The following is a 24,423-nucleotide window of genomic DNA, read 5'->3' as shown; positions in this document are numbered from 1 at the left end:
CATTTATCAAGGTCAGAATGTTAACGTGAAGCTTAAATCCTAGTTCATGTGAGAGAGACAGATTCAGCAGCATGAAAACTAAAAATCTATCTCAGTCATCTTCTTTCCTCCTTCACAGCTGCTGCATATAGGTGTAAAGCGCTAGTGTGTGTTTTAACTGTGTGAATGTATCATGAGCTTGACCCAATGTTCTTCAAAGCATTAGTCAGACACACACTGCTCATTGTCTGTGTTTAAGAAACACTACTGACACAGACTTCAGTGCTCTATGTCTAAGCTTAGAGAATGCGGTCTGTCTTGGTGACCTCAAATTCTAGTTTCTATTTCATGAATATGTAATCCAGGAACCCAACAATACTCTCAAGTCAAAGGACTTCAAGAAAATCTGTCTTAACAACGAACAATGTAAAGTCCAAAGACAGAAGTCTGGAGTATATTTATGTCTTTCTAAAGGGTGAATAGAGAGAGGCAGAAGATCGAATGATCAGTTGCCACAGGGAATTGCTGCGAAGACTTACTCAGTTATGTTTAAAGGCATTTGCAGGCGTTCCAGATTTAGTATATAATTTTTTTAATATTTCTGCTTCAAGCCTATTATTTACATGGAGACATTACATGTAGAAAGACACGTGATGCTGCTTAATGCCGTCTGAATGCTTGTACCCGACCTCCTGATGGCAAAAATATCTCCTGCTTAGACATTAACTATAAAACATAATGTTTGCCCTAGTAATTACCTGTCACATTTTTATTGCCATCAGATCACAGAGATTTTTACAGTCAAGTTGTGTACTCTTACAAACGGGGAACATTTTGTGATTAGTTATCAGCACAAGCTGTCAAAGAGCAATCATCTCTAACCTTGGCGTTGCAATTCATGTCTGTATATTTGACTTTGTTACAAAGCAGCTGTAGTGCAAGACTTGAATTGCTTTGGCTGACCAATAGGACTATTTTTGTAAGGTTGTTGCTGCAGCTCCAATGATCTCAGTGGAAAAAATTCTTGATAATCATTTCAAAATGAGTTTATTTTGTTATATTTTATTTCTGATTTCTTTCATTTATTTAAAGTGATTGCAGGGCCCACAGATTATACTGGAGGTGACTCAACTTTGTAAAACAAAGCAAGCTTCAGGGACATATATTTACAGGACGTCTTCCTCTGCCCACACATGAGTCATGTTGTCGGTCAGCAATGTCGGTCGCAAATATCAAACATGTGACTGGATCTAAAGACTTGGATTAAAGATTAGGATCTGTACATATCACACACTAGATGGTTTAATCTGACGACCTTTAGCACCTAGAGACTGAAAACAGACTTAAGTGCAACTTGGCCCATGTGTCCTTACCTTTAGTCATTAACTCAGATCTCCTGTGTGCCAATATTAGTCTTGACCCTATTTCTGGATCATATCCAGCAGTAGTTCATTCTTCATCCTTATCAACCAAATGGTTTGTTGAGACATTTAAAAGGATTGTAATGAATGTCATCAGGCTGTCTCTATCTTGGTAGACGTCTGTTTCTTTTTTTTCTTCCTTGGAGGCTTCAGCTCGTTCATGTGGCTGTTTCCAGGGTAACCACATTCCCTTTCGAAATTTACCATGTCTGACATTGGATACTGTCCGTCTCCATGGCAACAAAGCCCCTAAAGTCCCAGTTAAATATATGGTTTTCTATCAGAGAATTGAAGATGTAACTTCTTTTTCAAATCTCCTTTTTGCAGTACCTAAAAAGACAGAAAAAGGAGAGAGTTGTTGAAATTGCTCACAGGCTTTACCGCTTGTGTTCAGTCACTGATAAAGATTGATTTTTGGGACATTTTCTTCAGGGGGAACTTATACCTGGAAAGACGTTGCTTACCTGCTGCAGGTCCACGTATCTTTATTGATCCATGTCTATAGGGGAGGTGGGCTTAATGTTGCATCTACCCGCCCTCTAATGGCTTTGGTGTTCAATCTCTGTCCGATTCCACTGACTTGTCACTTTATATCACACATGACTGCTTTTTCATTATGTTCCTGATGTCTGACACATTGAGACACAGCTCCTGAGGATAGAGGCAGCGGTTTGCCCTGTTTTCTCAGCCCTTTCTGTCACCATTTGCCAGATGACAAGTTTTGAAATACAATAATGTTTTCATTGGAAGAGTGCACAAATTTACCATTTGCAAGCGTTTCCTGCAGCACAACACACAGCGCTGTGCATTTTCGTTTTTAAACAATAATTTGACGTTTGAGTGATTACTTCAACCTCAACCATTCAGATATTGGCTTTGGGTTAATTGTTACAGATGTAGCATCATCACCCAAGGTCTGCCAAGCTTTTCACAACTGTAGTCATTTCCCATTAGCACCTCTAATTAGTGATTTTATGAATGTGATGTGCGACCAGTCATACCAATCAGGAATAGAGGCCAAATTGAATGGTTAGATAAAAAAGATGCTGGGTACTTGAAATTGTCTGCTTCCCTGGGCCAGATGTAGACAATGGCAATCTGTAGATGAAGCCGTCAGTGTGCTGTCCTTGTTAGGAACGGTTCTGATCTGCAGCAAGAAACTACATTTTGGTGTAATTGTTCTGTTTTGTCTTCATTTATTGTTGATGGTTACCTTTGTAATTCAGTTTCTTCTCATTTTGTGAACTATACCGTCTTCAGCCCATTGTTTTGTTATTTATTGTTAAAAATCTTTAATGAAATTGTAAATTGTTACTACAACAACAACAAAAGCCTCATGAATGGCATAAGACAATTCAACTAAGTAAACAAGTAATCTTGTCTTGTTAATGTCAGTTTCACTTGAGATCTTCCTTGTGTTGATGCACAGATAATAAAATATTTTGGCCAGCGGAGTTTAGAGTTCTTTAATAGAAATGTTCTCAAGTCCTACAGGCTGAAATGTGGATATTTGCATTTTAAGCTAACAGCTGGGTAGGCTGTGCTCGCTATGTGATGATGATGTGAAATTTCTGAAGCCTTCGGACAAGAAACAAAAGACGGAGCTCCTTCCCTGCATAATTCAGTCATTTTCTGCATTTGTCCTCTCAGCACAACCTGACTGGTCAGAAATCTTCTGGTATTCTCTTGTTACTTGTTTTCTCTCTAGCAAACTTGTTTTTTTTTTTTGAGAGAGCATGTGATTTGTTTCCCTCTTTCCTTCGTCGTCAGTAGAGAAAGATGGTTCAGGCATTTCTATCCCTGCTCTTCATGAGCTATATCCCAGTGCTAACTGCCTCACTTCATAATACACAAGAAGACAGTTTTGGCATCTACAAATGTGCTGCAAGTGGCTGAACCTAATTGAGACCATCATGATATGGTAATTGTGCAGTGTGATAAACATTGTTTTCTAGATGTATTTTGAAAAGTCTGAAAAACTGAGGCACAAGAAGCTGTTCACACTGGGGTCAAAAGTGCAAAAATCCAGGCAGAGGGAGATTCCTGCAGTGAACAGTGATTTTAATCAAAATGCAGTTTAATTCATCACTTAGGAATGCAGTATATTAGCAGAAGAAATAGTGAACATGTGTGGAGAACACCCCCAAAAACCTTGTTTACATAACCAAGACAATGCTGTGGCAACAGTGACATGCAAAGATAATATGAGATTCTTGACTTTAATCTTGGTATGAATAGCGTTTGGTACGATTTTGGAAACAAAAAGCAGCCCAGTAGATTTGTGCAGCTTATAATGTTGGCAGTGAATGCTTTTTCCAGATTTAGAAGATTATAAGCATAAAGATGGGCAGCAGTCCTGCCTCTGTACTAGACGACTGTTACCGCTACAATCCTTCACTTTATCTGGGGATGGTATTGCTCCACTCTGTCCAGTTCAGAAGCAGGAGACTGAAGAAGAGTCACAACCTAAAATAGTTGTAAAATGGAAAGCCTATATAGTCGGTATTGCAGTAATAGTGACTGTGGACACTCCAGGCAAGTTTTTCACTGGAGAAATGTTTTGCTATGCAGTGTTGTCCTGCCTGCAGCCTCCTGCTGATGTCCCAGACAACCCAGTGATTTTTGCTTAGTTCAGTCTCCCTCCAGATGTTGGGAGCAGCAGGACTGGCCAGTCTCCATCCAGACAGGGGCTCACAGCTCAACTTTGAAACATGGCATTGTCTAAGTCAAATTTTGCTTAAAGATAAGAGTATTTGCTATTCATCTGAATATAGAATTTTTCTCATCATGTCATTATTAACAGTCATGCTGTATAGTTAGGCCAAGTGTTACATGAAAGCGCCTGAGAACGGGCCATTTGCTGTGGCATTATGTTGGCTGACCTTCTCTAGAGTGAAGAGCAATCTGCAGCAGTACAAGTAAAAGCAGAGAGTGTGTGCCAAAGAGTTCGCACTCCAGATAGCACGGATCAGCAAATTTAAGTAAATGATACTGGTTGAACTCTTCATTCACTCGAACCACTATCATCGGTCGAGCCCAACAGGGTAAGCCTAAATATAGTTTGGCAAGGTTCATCAGATTAACTGGTGTTGGCACAAGGCAGCGGATGTAACTGCCCTCCCAAGGCGTTACCATCTGAAGGCTGGCAGGATGGTGTGATAGTGATATAATGTCCGTCAGTGAAGAAAAAAAAGATTGTGGGGGAAAAAAAAAGAGATTTAAATACTTTGTTTGACTTTGGATGTAACATAATTAAAAATTTTCGTATTTGTTTTAAGGAAAATTATTTGATACAGTTCAGTTAAAAGCAATAGATAAGACATGATATACAGAATTGTGCATTTGGCTTTTTATTTAAAAGGGTGAGCAAATTAACAAGATCCTTCTTTTCTTTGCTTTTTTGTTGTGAACCTTAGCTCAGCTCACAGTCCTATTTGCATTCCTCAACAGCTATTCTTCAAACCATATGGTTACCACATGTTCATTAGCAGTCCTTGTCAAGAGTAGCTCCTCTTTGCCGACCCCAAATCCAATCTAATAGACCACAGGGTAACAAATGAAATAGGATGCAGCGGCCTGTGCTCCACCCCTGTTGGAATAAATGTGATTACTGTAATAACCACCTGCACCATTGGACATTTAATGGGATTATATGAAATTGTCTCATTAGAACAGATTACAACGCAGGGGACTGACCCTTATGTGTGTGTCTGTCTGTTAAGCGGTTATATCCACTTACTGAACATTAAGCAGCAGATCATGGGTATTACCATTTCCTAAACTTCAGCGCTTCTTTCAGCTGGCTTCCAATATTTGCACATGCTCTGTGTTGTGTATTAATGTTTAAATTAACCAGGACACCTGTGCCTCAGGTCATAAATAGATTTTTTTCTAATAACCACAGACTTGGGCTATTTGAAATAGTATTTACTTCTTAGATAAGCATCTACCGTAGGACAGAACCATGTATTTGTTTGGTTTTTCACATCACCTCTTCCTGTCCTACCAGTTGTCGGTACCTGGCGCAGCACCTGACTCCGGTCATCCCAGTTATAGGAGGTGTGCTGTTTCTGTTTGTACTGGGGACGCTCCTGAGAACCAGCTTCAGTGACCCCGGGGTGTTGCCCAGGGCCACCCCAGATGAGGCAGCTGACCTGGAGAGGCAAATAGGTAAGAGATACTACATTCAGTTTTTAAAAATATAAAATGTGAGAATGAAAACCTGTTATCTAAATCAAAGACAACCGTGTTTCACCACTCATTTAAGTGGCTTCTTTAGTTGTAACTGGCTGGTGGTTTGAACTTTAGTTCCTCTGCTTTTCTCCTGCATTTTTTTTTCTTCACGCCGCCTTTATGTTGTTCACTTGGTATGTTCTCTAGTTGCCCATTAATGTCTGAAAACCATGCATCACATGGCTGACTCTGTCATAAATCCTGTATTTGTCACCACCATCGTCCACTGCATGGAGCTGATCCAGAGAATCTATAGCATGTGTCTTGTCAACCTTGTAGACAGAGTGCCAAATAATCTGGCTAGTGTTTTTATCTGTGTAGCCAAAGGAACTGGGATTGATCTTCCAGTGACTTTGGAGGCTGTTTCCATTTAGGCTGCTGTGATGCATTTGTGCTTTTTCAACCAAGTGGTCTTTGATCTGTTTATTCGACTACAGCTTGTCCAAGAGCTGCCAATATGATTTATTACTTAGTTGTAAATTGCCTTTTGATAACTTCTGAATCTAATTTAGGATGTGAAAGATAAAACTGACGGTGCATTAGGAACCCCTTGATATGAGGTAACTGAATTACCAGCAGCATAGAACTAGCTCGCCACGAGTCAGAACCAGCCATGGCTAGTTTGTGATGTGGATTAATTCGGTTCATAGATGTTCACCGATGGCATGTCTTTACATCGTACTGTTTTTATGCCTTTGTGCGTTCAGTGCACATGGCTGGAGGCTTTCGTCCATCATTCAACCCTAACCTGTCCCATTCTTGTAAACATATTCGAAATCTCAGGAATGTCTGTTTGATCGATTAATCGGATAATTTTTTTTTACGTTTTTAAACAACCAAAACAAATAACGCATAACGAAAATTATGTGGCTGTAAAATGATCAAGCATTTGCCTTTTATTTCTCAAAAAAACAGAGAACTCCAACTCAAACATTTGGCTCCAAAACTAAGCCCATTTATTGCAATTTACCATTAAAAGTGCCAGTGCTAACAATTAAATAACAATACAGTTAAGCGAACTTACTGTAAAACATGTATAACATGTAAAACTATTAATACAAACTTAAATAGTAAAGGCCATTTGGTCTTAGTTTTGTCTTCTTAATACAACATTACAAAAAAGGATTGCACCTTCTGCAAATTACCCATGTAGATTTCTACACCTGCAGCATTTACCATTAGGATACTAACAAATAATACATCATTTCTGGGGTGAGCCTATTTGCTATGGTAACCCAGCAACCTGTGTGTTTGTTTGTGAACGCGTGCTGTGCATGAGGAAGATTGAGAGATAAGGGTGCATGCGTGTGTGTGTGAAGGGGTTATTTTTTAGGCTATACCAAAGATTCTATAGTTACCGTCTCTGGCTATACTGTCTTGTAATTGAACGTGAATAAGTTTACTAGGCTACTTAAAAACATCAAAGCTAAACGCCGCTACTTTTGTCACTTGCTTTGGACCCTGCGGCTTATACAACGGCGGATGGATTTTTACAGCTAACGGTCACCAGGGGCGCACTATCATGTCATAGACGATGACACGAGGATTAAGAACTGACTTTTCTGGTATAGCAGGCTGGTTATTTTGATACAGTAAACGGCCGTGTTACTGCACCTTTACTGCTGTGTTGGCTGTTTCCAAAAAGATGCTGGTTATTTTGTTGAGCAGCCGGGTTACTGCACTTTTGCTGCCGTGTTACAGGCAAGCACTTTTAAAAACGAATTAAATTTAGCCATTTAACGTTATTGCCTCGTCAAGCGTTGTAAGCTTTGTTTTTTTGTTATACTGCACTACTACGGTACTATGACTGCAGGAAGTGCGCTAGGAGCGCACCGTTGTATTATTTGTGTACTGCACGAATGCTGTTTGTCATGTCAAAGATGTGAAAGTTTGATCGATTGATTTTTTTGTTTGATTGATCGAAAGATTTATGTTTGTCAAATGTAAATAAATGGGACGCTTTGCGTTTCCAAACAGTCATTTCTGTCCCGACCATCCCCTCCGTGGTAGAAGAAACCCTTACGGTAATTAAACATTAAAACACCAGCGGTCTATAGTCGGGTGCGGCTTATAGTCGGGTGCGGCTTATATATGGAACAATCTGTAGTTTCCCCAAAATTTAGCTGGTGCTGCTTATATTCAGGTGCGCCTTATAGTCCGGAAAATACGGTAGTCAAACTGCATCATGACATCGCTACAAATACAGTATGCGATTAAAATCAGCGAACATCAATGTATAGGTTTAGGTTACGTTACCTTGTTTCAGCAACGCTTGGTGAAACAGCATGTGGATGTTTTCTGTTTAGATGCTGGATCGTGGTACGCCAGGTCTACTTTGCAGTATATACACTGCACTTTGTTCTCTTCCTTTTTTACAATGCAATGATCCCAAACTTTAGACATTTTTTTGCCGTTTATGGGCATCTTTACTCTCCACCATCGCGCCAACTAAATTCAAAATGTATCACGCGCTAGTGGTGTGCTTCGCATAGGTGCTTCAAAAACAACGGTCCGTGTGGAACAATCAGGTCCCTGCGCGTATAGTGCGCGTCATAGGAATTTAACGAGGCTTCGAGGCAGAGTTTTTGCCTCGAGCAATTTTTGTAATCGAGTTAATCGAGTAACTCGACGAATCGTTTCAGCCCTACATATTACTATATAGAAGTGGGAGGTGTTACACTAGAAAAATTTTCTGCTGTCTCCAAAAACTTTAAACTTTAAAATAGCACTGAGTGAGAAAGCAGAGTTGTGTGCCCAGATTGACATCAGATGTGATATCGCTAAAGAAAATCTGTCTTTTATTCATTTCAAATTGGGAAGGCTTCTCCAGAATAAAAACAGGCTATGCTAGCTGTTATGAACCATTTTAACTTTGTCCAGGGGTGTATTTTCTGTCTGTTGTTTCAGTGCTGTATCTCATCAGTCATGTCTCACGGTGTTGGGATTTAACACATTTCCACGATAACTCCACTTTTACTACTGCTGTTCATCATAATTGTTTTTTAAAAAAGTGTCAACCGTGGAGAAATGAAAACAGTCAGGGTCAACTAAATGAGTGGACGAAAGTTACACTGGAAAGTTGATCTGTTTAGTTACTGACTTGTCTATCAAGTGTCCTGCCGCCCTGTGGATAAACGGATTATCACTACTTAAACAAAAAGTTTAACTTTCTAAACCCTATTTTTAAAGTTTTGATCCTTTTTATTTGGAATGCGCAGCTTCCTTTTCCCAGCGATGGTCCATTTTCCGTGCTTTGGGCCACTAGGGCCTCATTAAGCAAACTCTGGACTGGCTTAATTAATCTCATTAGGAGACTTAAAAGCTTTTGAAGAGAAGGTGCAGTACAGAGAGCTTGGAGCCGCGGGTTGAAACAGCACTGTGCCAAGTACCATGTTATATTGCCTTTCAGTTTATCTGAGGATAAACAAATTAGAGGCTAAAATATGAACAATATTGACCCAAATACCACATTGTCCCCCACCCTGCAAATTGGCTTTCATGGTGTGCATTTCCAAGTGTAGCAGTTGGTTGTTTTAAGACTGGAGTCTCTTGTTCATAGACAAATGACTGTTGTCATGTCATGTATGGTGGAATGATAGAATGAATTAAGCATTTCCTAGAAGATAATTCTGTTGCTTTTCAAAACCCTTTCGGTTCTGTCAATCCTAAACCTATAACCTCTAAACCAACCCTGTAAACACTTTTCTTACCAGCTTAGTTGCAGGATCAAACTTTATAGTTGGCATTGGCATCACTAACACATGCATTCATACAGATGTCAAACAAATGCAGCTGAACTTGACTGAGGTTAACGTAGGGCAGGGCGATAAAACGATAACGATGTATATCGCGATAGACACGTGATCGATATCAATAGAAAATACGTTCGATAGAATGTTCGATAATTTCACTTGAACTCCGTTAGAGAAAAATAGGAAGAAAACCCAGAGCCAGAACTGCAAGTCATTCTGGGGGATGTAGGCAGAGGAAGGGCTTTAGCCTCTCGACCTATCGCGGCCCAGCTAAGCCAGGTTGGTGGCATCAAGAACAACAACAAAAAAAGAACGGTGTGGAGTGAAGGAGAATATGAGTCCAACAGCGCGAGAGGAAATTGTAGATAAAAAAGGAAAGGTCACGTCACCAGCAATATTTTGGATATTTTAAGTCAGACAAGAGTCAGACTAATATTGTCTGTAAACTTGGTGGCGATTGAGCATATTAATTGGCTCTTGTCTCTCTTGATTAGTAGAGTAAGAGTCGGTTAAGTTTCGTTTATCCGCCGGCCGAGTGAGTGGCTGCTGACTCGGAAGCAGGGATCCACGAGCAGCAGTTATAAGTCGGTTAAGTTTCATTTCTCTGCGTATTGTGCGCAAGTGAGTGAGTGTCTGAGTGCCTTAGTTTGCTAGTGGTCAAGTCGGATAGTACGTTTTGTTTCTCTGCCGAGTGAGATGCAAGATGTCTGAATGGTGCCGTTTATATTGATCAAACGTGGTAGGACTCAACTGAGCCGGTTAAATAGACGTCTAGATTCATGATTCTTGAGTCGTCTTTGATGGCTGGTTATATGAACCGAATCTTTTTTTCCACTGCTACTGCATATTAATTAAAAATGAATGAAAATGAAATGCTATTGAATATTTCATTGTTATCATTTTAAGTGACGGGTGAAATGGGTTATGACAGGATTTTTATGACCCTGTCAGTCAAAATGACAGACAACGAAAAAGTCTAGTGCAACTTCTGATCAAGAGCTACACGGCTGCAGTGCCATACGACAAAACATCAAAGCGATATAAAGAAATAACGGATGCAGTTCAGCACAGTTGAGAAGTCTGGGTAGAATAGGTTAAAAAAAAAAACGAATCAATAATTATTGACATCGACTGATATGAAACACTTATATCATGATACATTTTTCAGCCATATCGCCCAGCCCTAGGTTAAAATTAAAATGGTTAGACTGGCTGTCCCTTAGTCTTTCGCCAAGTTTTGCATTTCTCTGTTGTTCCACTATTGCCAGCTACATAATTGTAGTTCATTTTCAGTCTCCAAGAAGATGTTTAAATGAATGGTCATAGCAAATACGTTCAGCTTGTGTTAAATGTAGCAAAGTTAGTAATTGCAGTGCCCTAAAGTCTATGCTGTTTATTCCTGAAACATCCACGTCCAATCTCATGCCTGCCAGTATACTAATAGACTGCTTTAGTGTTGGTGCCATTATGTGTCCCATTATCTTCCATTTGAAAGAACCTGTCTTGTAATAGCACAAGGATTACACACACACAAACACCAAACAACACATAAATACTTAACAGCTATAGAGGTAAACGTCGCTGCCTTTTCTCATAGCTCGTAAAAAGCTAGAAAATGCATTATTTTCCAAGAGCTGTTTGCTGCATTCTTTTAGTGTTTCTGTTTTTTCCCTTTTTATTTGTTGCATAGTGTATATGCTCACACCTCAAATCACTTTTTCCTTCCAATCATTTTCCTCCTCTTTCCTTTGGTTGCTTTGTTCAGACGCGTGCTGCGCTGTTTGGTTGTAGCAATGCTGTGGCAGCTTGTTATGCATGACATTAGTAGCACATCTGTTAGCTCTTGACTTTATCATCCAAGCCCATCCCAAGTCCAAACAACAACCAGCCCTGCAATGTCTTCCAAAGAAAAACGCTTACGCCGTCTCGCTCTACCTCTGTTGTTGCCACTTGTATTTTCATTTTCCCCATTTGTCTCAAAGCTGTGATTACTATGCATGACTTCAGTCCTTTTGTTTGTTATTGTTTCAGTGTGTTTGCACATGCATGTTTTTATCACGTGTTCCTTATTTCTCTTTTCATTCCCTCCTCTCTTACAACATGACTCATTCCTAGCAACTTTTTTATATTTTTTTTATCTCCAGACAGGCAGCTCTCATCCATTTTATTACTTTGTCCTTATGTAACTGTGCAGACACTCATAATAACAAAGCAGCTGACAGGCTTAGCAATCATAGCTAAATTTTCACATGTCACCATAGTCATAATTTTATGTCTCCTTTCCTCTTAAGGCCTTGTTCCCATACGCTCTTTTGCTGCCTTTTTGATTTCAGTTAAATGCTATTTTACACTCATTAAGTGTAAATGTAATGTAGCCTGTATTACATGAATCATATGCATGTAGCAAAGAAAATCACTGAAAACTCCAGCCACTTGAATCCCAAGAGGTTTTGCAATCCCCTAGCAGCCTCATAAATATATGATGATGTTTTCAAATCTAAGTGCTTCCAGGCTCAAGTTCAACACAAATCGTATTGATCTGTTGACTCAACAGTGGAAGACCTAATGTCTGTTCAATATGAGACATCAAGGTGTCTTCTTCCCTGTATTTCAAAAGGGAAATCTGATAGCTAGATCGCTGCTGTCATTATTGTGAGCAGATACCTCTGCTGTCTGTCATAAGCTTTAGACTTTAGGTTGGAGTGGGTGGCCTCAAATATAGCCAAACTAAATAAAATATGTCATGTTTGCACAAGTAAAAATTTGAGAAACACATTAGACATAGTACTACATGTGTTGTCCCCATTCGTAATGCAGCAGACGTAACATGTGCACCTATTGGGAATCTGATCAAAGTGTGTGTGGAAAAGGATGCACAGGCTGTTGTTTATCTCTGCTTGAAATGGAGACAAGAGTTTACTTCTCTTTGGTGTGCCCCATTTGATGTCTATGCATGTCTGCCTGCCTGCCCAATATGTCAGGACTAGACAGGCTGGCATCAGTTCAGCTACCACATGCCAAATCCAAAAGACTCTCTGAAGCATTAATCAGAGAGAAAGATGGTCAGAGCTGCCTGTTTCCCTCTTTCCTCCTAATATGGCCCAAGCTAGCTGGTGAAAGTCAGGACAGCCGGACTGTTTTTTTCCAATGCTGCCAGCCAGACTCGAGGCCTGCAGGAAAATAGATTTTAGAAGACTCAAAGCTTGAACTGCTGGAGGAAGGATATGCACATCAGTAGGGGATGCAATGACATTTATGCTTTTCATGAGTGTTTGGAGGTGGGAATGCAGTGGTGTGAAATGCATAATTTCTTTCTTTTCTGTTGTGCTTATGTGTGCCTGTGTGGTAGTTTCAAAGAGCAGTCACATTTCACTGCCTTATTTTCAATACATTTTCTAAAAATGTGTTTTTGCATTGTGATTATGGATGTAGATTGTTGTGGATGGGAAAATGCAAACTAATAAAAATGCCCGAAAGGGAAAATTCGTGAACTTTGTGAAGCAACTACATGTTCTCAGGGTATGTATATCTGAATAGAAGCTCATGCATGCAAGTAAATCCAAGAATACTTCCATGTCTAAGTGTGCGTGGGATGAAAATAGTGGCACTGTAGAAGTATGATTCGTTTCACAAGGTATTGTGAATATGGTTGTGAATAGCTTAGCTCTAGCTGAAGACCTTGTGCTTGAAATCTTTGAATACTGAAGTATGTTTTGCCACCCACCCTTGTGTTTGTTTTTGAGTTGTGTTTTGTGGTTGACACCCTCAGTCATTGGTGACGCATCTTGGCTTTCTGTGCTACCAAAGTGTGAAATGTCAGAATAAAATTGAAATATGTAAAAAGTGTGCTGCCTGTACAAAGCTTGTACCTCAGTTAGAGGACTGGGACTAGAAGACACTTTGCTGCTGATGTAGATTCTTGACTGGGTGATGTGATTTATGTGTATTAGAACCATACAATGTTTATATTGGGACATTAAATGGGATTTGTTTTAAACTCTCTTTGATTGCTATTCATCAGACTTTGTAGATTTTTCATTTTAATCTGTATATTTTCTCTCCTCTTGCGATACTGGCCTCCTCCTAAGCTTGTTCAGACAATGGCACCCTGACAGATATCACCATCACATCATATTGTGCTTGTTAATTATGTTTCAAAACATAAAAAAATTGGATATAACACAATGTTTTGTATTTAAGTAGTAAAACCATAGTTACATGTACACAGATCACAGAGAATTGCTATGGCAACAGACAAAACTCAACCCACACTCATCATGTTAAAAGACTGATTTTTGGCTCCTTGTGGAAAATCTGTGTTATTGTCAGATTAATTATACGTTGCCAATATCAAGATCAGAAATAGTCTGTCACTCACATCAGACTTGCTCTGCCCCCACATCAGAGAAGGTGGCGACAGGCTTATATCCCATTCAAACGCCTGCAGCCTATTTACTTTTGCTTTGTCTGTTCTTACATTTAAGCTAAGTTTAATTAGGAAAGGAATTAAATAAATATCACATTCAGTGTTATGTATTGCTTGGTGTAAATATTTATATGTAAATCTGCAGAGCACCTTTTGGTTTATATTCTTAGTCATTGAGAATGGCCCTATATTATTGAAGCTAAGATTGATGTGATCAAAACTGATAATCATCCATGTTGGTATTCTGAGGCAGTGATACAAAAATATTCTTATTAAAATGTAATGGAACCATTTGTCTTGCTAAAAGGGGTTTGTTACCCAATTAAATTTATTCATTCTTGTCGGGTTTTAACACCTTGTAGGTCTGCTTGTAGCGTTGAACTCGCAAGATGTCAGAGGTGGCTATTTTTTCCCATCTTGGCATTGGTGCTCCTTAAATGCTGACCGGTGCACCGTTAAATGCCAATAAACATAAAAAGCTGGCACCAGTTTGAATTAATCATCATAGATGGTGAAGTTCACAGAGCTATATTGATTCTGACCTACTGTTGACCGCCAACTCTTGAAATTAAAAAAGGGAAATAAATCAGCCAGAATATACTAGTACCTCTAAGATGTGACTGGGCATTTCAGGAGCACAGTCTGTGTAACTCATCTTAAGTTCCCTTTTCCAGGCACTGTATTGTATTGTACTGAGATGTTCTTTCAGGAAAGGATAATTTAATACCATGTTTTGAACGACAGTCAAATCATAATTCATGCCGATACTACTACTATGACTCATGTCTCTCTCCTCTCCCTGCTCAGTGTAGCCGACCGACCTAAGACCTCATGTTTGACATCATTGTTATTGACTAAATGATAAATAATAGGTGAGCAGCCAGTGGCAAGAAGCTCTATTACAAGGCCACTTGACATCTCAACTCTTACATTTGTCGGGTGCTGGTGCATGGGCCTCTGTCTGTTCTCTGTCATACCTCACAAATGGGGTATGACAGTAAAGAAGGAAAACTTTCACAGGGTTCAACGTGACACAGAAAGAAACTGCTTGGTTGCAGTAATCGGGTGATGAGAGGGAGTGCAGACAGCTAAATTGAATTAATTTAGTATGTGCAGAAGAAACCTAATCTTGCAGTGTCTCCATTTATTTTACCAGTTGTGTTTAATTCCCCATGGGCAATTAAAAAGTGTCAGTATCAGCTGCTGCTCGTGTTCCACCTCTATGAAACAGTGTCTTTCCCTGCTGAGGGGGAGCTTTCTACATGTGGCATCTGCTTTCAAAACCCCTAACATCCACGACTGTATTACGTAATATACTTAGAACAATCTTGTCATTTTGATCTGGCGTGTCGTAAAGAGTCATTTTACATCCGGAAATAACTGTGTTTTCTAGCCTTTCCTCTCCGTCTCCCTCCACTGTTGTCATCAGACCTACAGTGCTATGGACATGACAGAGATAGAGCTAAAGGAATTATAGTCAGTGGATGACAGAGCTGCAGGGGACATGCACGGGAATAGAGCTGTCACTTCAGAAGCGAAGAGAGAAAAAAGAAACGGACGATGAAAAACAAACTTGCTGTGGAGTGATTACACTGGCATCGATTGACCCCACATGCTGATAATTCTCTCTCTCTCTCTCTGCATCCATTATGCACTCTCTCTGTCAAACACACATTACATAAAGTTGCAGGCTATAGCCAGGAACACTAATAGATTACCCTGATCAATTAAGGATATACTAAAAGCATTAACATACAACTAATAATGGCTTTAGTCCTAGTTTATTCCTCTCTGTGCCATGCCTTCTGGTGTCCCTGCCATCCCATCATCTTCCAGTCAGTAGTCCAAGGTGAAACGGCAGCAGCAGTGCTTCCTTGTTCTTTGTAAACATATTGTATCTTTGTCCAATGTGTGTCTGCACCTTCTTCCTTGCTGTCATCCTTCACTCAGACAGTTGTCACATCTCTCTAGCCAGATGACTGAACTGAAGCTTTCTGGTATTTGCCAAGGCCTTTCTCAGTCAGAGACAAGGTACTAAAGCCTGAAGACGGGGATTTTTAGTCCAAGATTGCCTAATTCTGGATACAGTGCAGTAGAGGATGTTGCTCATTTTAATGTCATAGAATCACATCTGATTCTCATTTATAGAGGAGTAGACTAACAAATTAAAATTGTCATTCGTAGTGTGAGATTGAGATGTTATTTCCTGCAGTCAGTGGTTACTGCTGGTTATGGTGGGCCTCACATTTTACACTGCCAACTGGTTGAAAAATCTTTAAATAAATGACATATTTACGTAATGTTAGGCTGCCAAACAGTAACCACGGAGCAGCACATTAGACGACAAGAAAACCGAAAACAGCGCATGGGTTTTGAGGCACTCAAGACTGACATTACAGCTGCTGTTTTGTGTGCAACTTAGCCACATATGACATTATGCTCAACAGCAAATCAGATTAGAAGCAGATTGGTGCGGAAGACAGAAATCAGAGATCTTTTTTTGGAAAAGAATTGGATGTTTGCAAGGCACTCAGCAAGCTTCGTATTGTGCAAAATATTTTGTAATATCTTATTGGACAAGCATTGCACCTCTATTGCTTAAACAGAAACTAGAAATGCTCTTGTTTTTTTGATAGTTTTCTCTTGAAAAAGATTCACTCTGTTGTTTTACCTGTGTCAGGAGATACTAAATACTCCCCACAAAGAAATGCTTAGCTTTTATGAGAACAATGAAAATAAACTATATTTAAATATAAAAATATATGCGTATAATTTAAATGGACTGATAATGGAAATGAAGGTAAACGTGGCTGTTCCTTGCTTGCATGTGAAGTCTGTTATAATGGTGCATGGTCTAATTGATGAAATTCTTTTGCCCACCAGAAGTGAAACTAGGACAGCTTTTGTAAAAATAATAAATAAAATAAATGTATTCACCTGATTTTAAGTAGCAAACAATGCCTTTCTCCATCACGCCTTAGAATGCCTCTGTATGTGGCTTCACTCATTCATAAATCCAACACAGCTCAGCTTGTAAACCCGCTCTTTAACACCAGCTTTGGAAACTGCGTGCTGTACAGATGTAAGCCACAATCTTTTTATTTAAAATTCTGAAATGAGGGGGTGTACGATCATATTATTCACCTTTATCTAGTGTGTTTTAAAGAGTTTTACCTCTGTGACTGCTTGATTGAACAGAGTGTGCTCGTTCTTCTCACTGGTTGTAGTTTTACCTCCTGGCTGACATTTTAAGGTCAGTATCACTGTATGCTAGCCATCATCATCGTTTTCCACTACAGTTTCCCATCAGTGCATACACAACAGGCGAGTGATTAGTTTCCCTTTATCCCCCACCAGGCATCACCTCACACAGTTTGGCTGACATTGAGCCCTCATTTAACTTCGCATATGAGGCTGTGAGTAGATAGACTGTGTGTGTGTTTTGTTACATCACTTCTTTTTGGCCTTATTTTCTAAGCTTCAAGCTCTTAGGCCTGGCGTATCTCTCTGAGGGATCTCCCACTAGACACTGATGTAAGCTTTGCCTGGCAGGACAGCTAAGTGTTCAAATGGGTTTGTTGAGCAGAAAAGCTACTTTGACACCTACTTTACACACACTTCTTCACTGCAGGCCTCTCTGAACAAGTGTGGAGAATGTTGATGTGCTGGTTGAAGTGTGCTTAAAGTGTGACCACAGTTGATTTACAGAATATGTTATTTAGGGACAGTTAAGGCTGGGCTGTGAGTAGATTATTGTTTAAGTTGTCTGTGCGGAAATACTTGTGACAAAAACAATACCAGGATTTCTATTGCCTTCAAGATGTGTGGACACAAATAGAAACATCTCTTACTCAATCTAATCTATAGGTTGAGGGGAGGGGCCTCTGTGGATCATCCCATAGATACTTGATCAGTTTGGGATCTAGTGAATTTGGAGGCCAGGTCAACATCTTGTGTTGTTCTTCATGTTTTTTTGAGTTGTTCCTAAACCGTTTGTGTGTGTGTCCTGCTGGGGATGGCTGCTGCCATCAAGGAGTGTCATTGCTATGGGGTGGGGGTGCCTGGTCTGGTCTAGGTGGGTGGTACATGTCTAAGTAACATCCACATGAATGTCAGGTCCAAAAGTTTCCCAACAGAACATTGTATTGTCACAAAATGGTCAATGTTATTGACTTCTCCTGTCAGTGGTCATAATGTTGTGGGTGATCTGTGTATGTACACTATAATGCAATTCAGAGTCTCTTTTATGACATTACCAACGCCAACAATGTAGTCATACGTGTCATCAGCGCGCTTGTTAAGTTGATTTTGTTTACAAAAAGATGGCTAGTAGCGAATAAGGGATTTGTTAAGAAGTGTATGCCACATAATTCGTTGCTCTGCTTGGTTGTTGAGGTATCCAGTTACGTCCAGAGGTATTTTATTCTCTGTATCAGATGAAACACGCCCCATAATGAAATCCATATAGCAAGTTACCAGGCTCATATTCTGATAAGAATTGATTCTAGATAGGCCAGGCTATCATGTCCTTTTACAGAAGCCAAAACATTTTCAGCACTACAGACAGTATTTATCAGGAATTAACAGTGACTTTTAGTGAAATTAAGGTCCACATGACAACTTAAAATAAGTATTGAATGTTTGTTTTTACGCAGATAAATCATATTTATTCAAATTAGATCCACTCCATATGTTTCATAGTGACCGTTTAAGTAAAATCTAACAGACAACTAAGAGTTAATTGCATGACATGATTGTAGGATTGTAGAGAGTTTATAAAGATATTCATAAAGATGGAAGTGGAAGAGGCAATGACTCTACTGACAAAAAATTTATTTATTTCCTGTTGAATATTTTCCCCCTCAGCTGCTTCAAATGACTGCTTGTGTGATAAGACATGAATATGTCAGTATGTATATTTCCTTGCCTGCCCGCATTATTTTAGAGATCCTTCTTTGAAAAGTTTTCTTTTAATACTTCACAAGCACCGGAGCTGGAGCTAATTTTACTGTATATTTTACTGTGCAATGAGTATTGAAACAATGGCACATCTCCTGGCAGTTTAACACTATGGAAGCTGCTCCAATTTGTTCTCACGCTCCCTTCATTTGCCGTCTCCCTCAATGGAGTCTGCTAGGAGGGCAGAGGAACAGAAGGAGTGTGGAGGAGACATGAGAGTGCTCTGTAGACATTGATCACAATAGAGGATTCAACAGAAGAAAACTCTCTGGCTGCATTTCCTTTGCTCCCCTTTCAAAATGTCAAACACCCACACAAGCCTGAGTCCCTATAACCCACCGCCCTCCCGCTAACACTCACATCCACTCAGTTAGCAATGCTTCAGTGTAAATTATCTCAAAATTATCTTCCTACACACACAAACTATCTTCTACTCTCAGAACGTGTGAGAGTGCTCAAAGCGAGCAGAGCAATAATAGGATACATGCTCTACCTTTTAAATCACTATCATTGTTCTCATCCTTGCTGTTTAGCCTGTCATCACTGCTGTCTTCAAAAGTCATTGAGTGCAATTTCCTACCATTTTTTCTTTTGTCCCTTTCATTATAGTCTGAGGATTGTGGTGTTAAGTGCATGTTGAATTCCAGTCTGTGAATATGACCTGAACTCGGTTGGAGTTTTAGTCACTTTAACAGTTGTGTTAATTTCATAAAAAAAGAAAGCACTTAAGGCGTCGCTGTTCAGTCAGCAGTGCAAAAGATTGGTTCTGGTTGTCAAGTTTGGCCCACAGCAGCGGAGTCTGTATAGTTCACGCAATGGAGCCAAAATGGTGGAGATAATTAAAATTAATGAGCTCTTGTGGGTCGTCCATGTTCTAACTCTTTTAAGCTACTGATATCATGAGACGTAACTTTCATCAGAGCTTAAAATAACTGCAGATTGGCACAGACTTCACTTCAACGTAGCCTTTTTGAGATGCATTCAGTCTCAGGACAAATTAAAACAGACAACCTGAACACGTTGTTTGGAGTCAGTGGAATCTGGTGGATGTTATTCATCTTGCACATAATGAAATGTGTTATCTGAACCTCTACAGTGTCTCACGTGGCTGATTTTGCAAATTCAGTTTCTAAAAGGTTTTGATGGCATCACATTTATTCTAGTGCATTACAAACGTAAATTTGCTAGCCATTAGTGACCTGTACCCTTCATACAATGGACTGCTCTCTGTTGTTTGTGTTGTTGCGTGATCCATATATTATGTAAAGTAGAGGTTGGTATAGAACAGGTTAGTGTAAGCTTAGATTTATGTTGTACCCTGTTCTTGTTGCTTTTATTGCATCTGATTTTATGTCTTTACACAGTAAAATATAAAGGGGTTCTTTTGTGTCTGTCTTTAAATGTATAACACAGTGATAAGTCTTTTCATGTGGATGCTTATGTATCTCTTATATTTTCTTTTCTCTTTGATTTCCTTTAGATGTGGCTAATGGCAGTACAGGCTACAGGCCTCCTCCCAGGACTAAGGAGGTGGTCATCAACGGTCAGACAGTCAAACTGAAGTATTGCTTTACGTGCAAAATCTTCAGACCACCACGTGCCTCCCATTGCAGCCTCTGTGACAACTGTGTGGGTGAGTGTCAGTAATATTCTCTGGATGTTTTAGACATTTGGATTTTAGACATTTTAATACCTTGAACGAGCAGTCAAGACCATCAACAAGCGAAATGAGCCAGCAACCAGCAATGTGCAGTATCTAACATGTCGTTTTGAGTAAACTGGCTTTCTTATATCACAGATTTGGGTTTGATGATAACCCTTACCCCAGCCACGCACATTAACGCTGACGAATATCATTCACAAATACGCACACAGTTCATACAACTCATACAAGTATAGTCAAACAAAGATTACATCTGTGTTTGTGAGAACACAAGTCAAAGGTAAATGTTTAGTTTATGATACTGACCTACAGGGAGTATACAATACACACTGTAGCCTAAGGAGGGAATATTTACAATAATAACAACACAATGAAATGACAACATAATAGTGTTGTTTTGGTGCTCTTCATGACCGCATGCTTTGTCTGTTGGTGAAGAGTCTGCAAAGCAATCACTAGAAGATAGAAGCACGGAGACGGAGACCTGTGTGGCTGTATTTTTCTCATCAGGGTTTTTGTGCTCCTCACTCTTCAGAGACAGCTCTGTCTTTGAATGTCTGTTTCCTTTTTTGAAGTGGAGCAGGCTGAAAACCTGGGAGACAGTGATGAGGAAGTTGTAAACACAGGAACAAAGAGGAGGAGGTGGTAATCAGATGCAGTAGATGCACGCTGGCAGGAAGGAAGACAGCCTGGAAGCTGAACAAAAAGATTGAAGGGCAGTAATTTTCTCAAACAAGTTATGTATGAACACAAAGGAGGATTTTGTGCCCGTTTTTAGTGGATGAACAAAATAATGAAAATGGTGAGGCTCACAGTTTGATTTTACGTTAAGTTGTATAGATGCCATCCCTCAAAAACACAGGACAGTCAATGAGTGGGTGAATCAAATCAAAGGAGATGCTTTAAAGGCTTTTTCCAGACCAAACATGGACACTGAGCAGTGTGGTCGTATGAATCCAGGCCCTTGGTTATAAGGTATAAACACAAAATGGTTCGATCATAGTTTTGAAATGTGAGCCACAGATGGGAGTGAAATGGAAACAGAGACACAAAGCTTCTGCAAGCGGTTGAGTGATGAACCCTACAGGAGAATCTTAGTTGTAACTAGTGTCTCTTTCATAATAACACTTTCCATTGTGCTCCCAAAGCTCTTGGTCTCCACCCAACATTCAGATAATCTTCATGAATTATGGTGCACAAAATCTATATTGCATGCAGAAGAAAAGGACCTATATTCACAAGTATAATTTTTTGGATTTTCTAGACCTGTAGTGGTTTCTGCATCTGTAATGATTAGCGTTAGTAACAAACAGGATTGGCATTTGCCCTTTAATTAAATGGCGATCGCACTTGGCAGTGAAAAAGTGGTGCATTTCCCCAGTCTCCTGAATTCTCCCTTCTTGCTGCCTCTCTGCTGTAAATGCCGGGGGGATTACAAGCTCTTAAATAAGTTAGGAGCCAGAATGGATAGGCCCTCGCTGTTGGACGCAGAGGATAGGAATATGGTGGAGTCACTTCCTTTTAAGAGGGCTGTCCCCTTGGGAGTGATAGAAGAAGCTTAGAGGAGCATAAAGTTATAATACACACAGACACCTCTTCCCTTCTGTTGTGGTCATGCTCTGTTTTATTCTTTACAGTGTATACAGTAGGATAAGATGGTCTGGCTGTTTGTGTTTAAGTACACGCTGTAAGTGTGTATTTAACAGGAATTTCAGGGGTTTTTGCTATTTTTAAATGTGTCAGATGTGCTTAGTTAGAGCACATTATGTAGTTGTTTACATTGCTGAGTAAGCAAACACATTATTGGCACATAAATGCAGATTTAAAAAAAAAAAAGCCATCATCAGCAGGATAATTCCACTGAGTAATCAGTTGCTACGGCTTTTATCAGATGTTTGCACCGCCTCTATGTCCCTGATCAAACTACATGTCACCGTATGTCTCTTGTGAGACAGTCACAAGTAGTCAGAAAAGCAAATTATTGAATATATGTAGGCTTTGTTTCATTTTGGTGATAAAATAAAAGCCAGCATGTAGTCAATTAGCTATGTGTTCATGTTGATGTATGTAAAGTAGCCATGTGGGGTTAGGGTTGTTTACCTTTTATTAACAGAGATTCTTATTTCACTACAGCAGTGACATTACTGCACACATGGACGCTTCAAGGGTTTGAGTTAGAATTCGAGCTTTGTGTGGATCTCTAAAATAACTAAAGTCATGAATAAATAATGGCTGGTGTGCTTTCGGTGAGTGAGAGAGACTTTGCAGCTCATTACATTCCAGTTTTGCTATCATCTTGCCATGATACAAAGAGCACCGTTCATGGTTCTGAAACAACGGAAGGTAACGAACCATGGCTGCACCCCAAATCATATAGATGTAAAGTTGATCTAAAGGGTTGAATCGGGATGCATTTATCCGTCATCATTTGGCGTGAACATCAGTCTCGTTGTAAAAATATCTCCTAAAGAGTAAGAATGTATAATTAAGTCTTCTCTTTTCTAGTGTTGCTTCATATTAAAGATCAGTGGCAGACTTCAGTGATAATCTGATTTGACTAGTAATAGCTAACCCCTCCGTCTGACCGAGGGCTCCAGTTCATTGAAACATCTCAATCAGGCATTGATTAATGCAGACAAAAGCAGGTCACTTCAACACACTAAACAAATAATGGCTCTGATTAATTAGTTAAGTAGCTACCACTGTGCACAGCTAGTAGTCTATACTCTGAGATAAGACTGTGGTGCTGCGGCTGATTAAGTAACCACAGTAACAATACGTCTTCCGCTCTCAGAGCAAGAGTGAAAAGTAAGTGTTAGGAGCTGCTTGAGGTTTCTCTAAATAAAATACCACTTACTTATTTTAATTGGAAGCCTTTTGCATTAGATTTCTCAAGTAATTAAATGCTTCATATTACATTTAGAGGCCTATTTTGTTTTACATTAATTCCCGTCTTGTGAATTGTAGACCTTTTATTCACAGAAACAACAGAGGCTCTTCTGCTGCTGCTTCTGTAGCTGTGGGCGACAGCCTTGTGTCAGTTTTAGTTTACTGTATATCCCCAGTTCTTCTCAGGTGTGTGATCTCTGGGGAAGACACACAAAAGTCTGGACAACTATTTATTTATTTTTTTTGTTTACCTCAATTCTGTCTTCATTTGCAGTTACCCCGATGTCTTCAAACATTTTTAAATTGAGGTCTTAATGCCACCACTTTATCTGTTGTCCCACCAAAGTGCTTCTTTAACCCATGCAACCTTGCACAGTCCCACAGTGACAGGGGGAGTTTTTCAGCCTTCCACAGACATGTTCGTCAGCCTGTAACTTCTAGTGGCTAGTTTGTATAAATAGCCAGTTTCCACTATGTGAAAAATTTGTATATTATTATGCCAAGACCCAGAGGGACATTTCCCATTTCCCCCATTTCCCACAGTTCTGGATTTGCCCCCTCTGTGCACTGAAGTAACCTGGATATCTTTTTAAACATTGTGTGAAATAAAATGAAACAGAATAAACGTTCTTTCTCTCCCTCCGTCTGTCTCTCCCTGTTCATGCAGAGCGTTTTGACCACCACTGTCCCTGGGTGGGGAACTGCGTGGGAAGGAGGAACTACCGTTTCTTCTACATGTTCATCCTTTCGCTCTCCTTCCTCACCATCTTCATCTTCGCGTTCGTCATCACGCACATCATTTTACGTAAGTAGCTCAGGGGCGGTGGGGGAGTACATGCGCTCAGGCATAGTACAGACACACACTCCTCCCGGCTGTTCTTGGTGTGTTTTGAGCCAGCAGGTTGTAAGTAGGCGTTGTGAAACACTGCAGCGTTCTGGCTTGTTACCATCTTTCTAGCTGGGAGGAGGCCCGACTGTTGGGGGAGCCCACATGTGTGTATGTGTGTGTGCGTGTTTAAATGACAGTGGATCAGTGTAGCACCGTGGTAAGAAATATGGGTCGAGATTAACTTGTAGTGATTAATGGTCAATAAGTTATTC

General features: G+C 39.8%; 1 protein-coding gene across 3 annotated transcripts in view; it reads left to right on the top strand.

The window, feature by feature from the left end:
• Positions 1-24,423, top strand: part of LOC311505982 (palmitoyltransferase ZDHHC14-like) — a 45,889-nt gene that overhangs the window by 10,322 nt on the left and 11,144 nt on the right. For all 3 annotated transcript variants that reach the window (XM_084569835.1, XM_084569833.1, XM_084569834.1), the window contains exons 3-5: positions 5,410-5,570; positions 20,251-20,403; positions 23,990-24,127. In XM_084569835.1, coding sequence (XP_084425961.1) covers positions 5,410-5,570; positions 20,251-20,403; positions 23,990-24,127 — 452 coding nt within the window. The remainder of the gene's footprint in view (positions 1-5,409; positions 5,571-20,250; positions 20,404-23,989; positions 24,128-24,423) is intronic.

The sequence above is a fragment of the Chelon labrosus genome, assembly GCF_963514085.1.
Source record: "Chelon labrosus genome assembly, chromosome: 20".
Classification (NCBI taxonomy): Eukaryota; Metazoa; Chordata; class Actinopteri; order Mugiliformes; family Mugilidae; genus Chelon; species Chelon labrosus.
The sequence above is the reverse complement of the archived record's forward strand: the minus strand, read 5'-3'. Positions and strand labels throughout refer to the sequence as shown.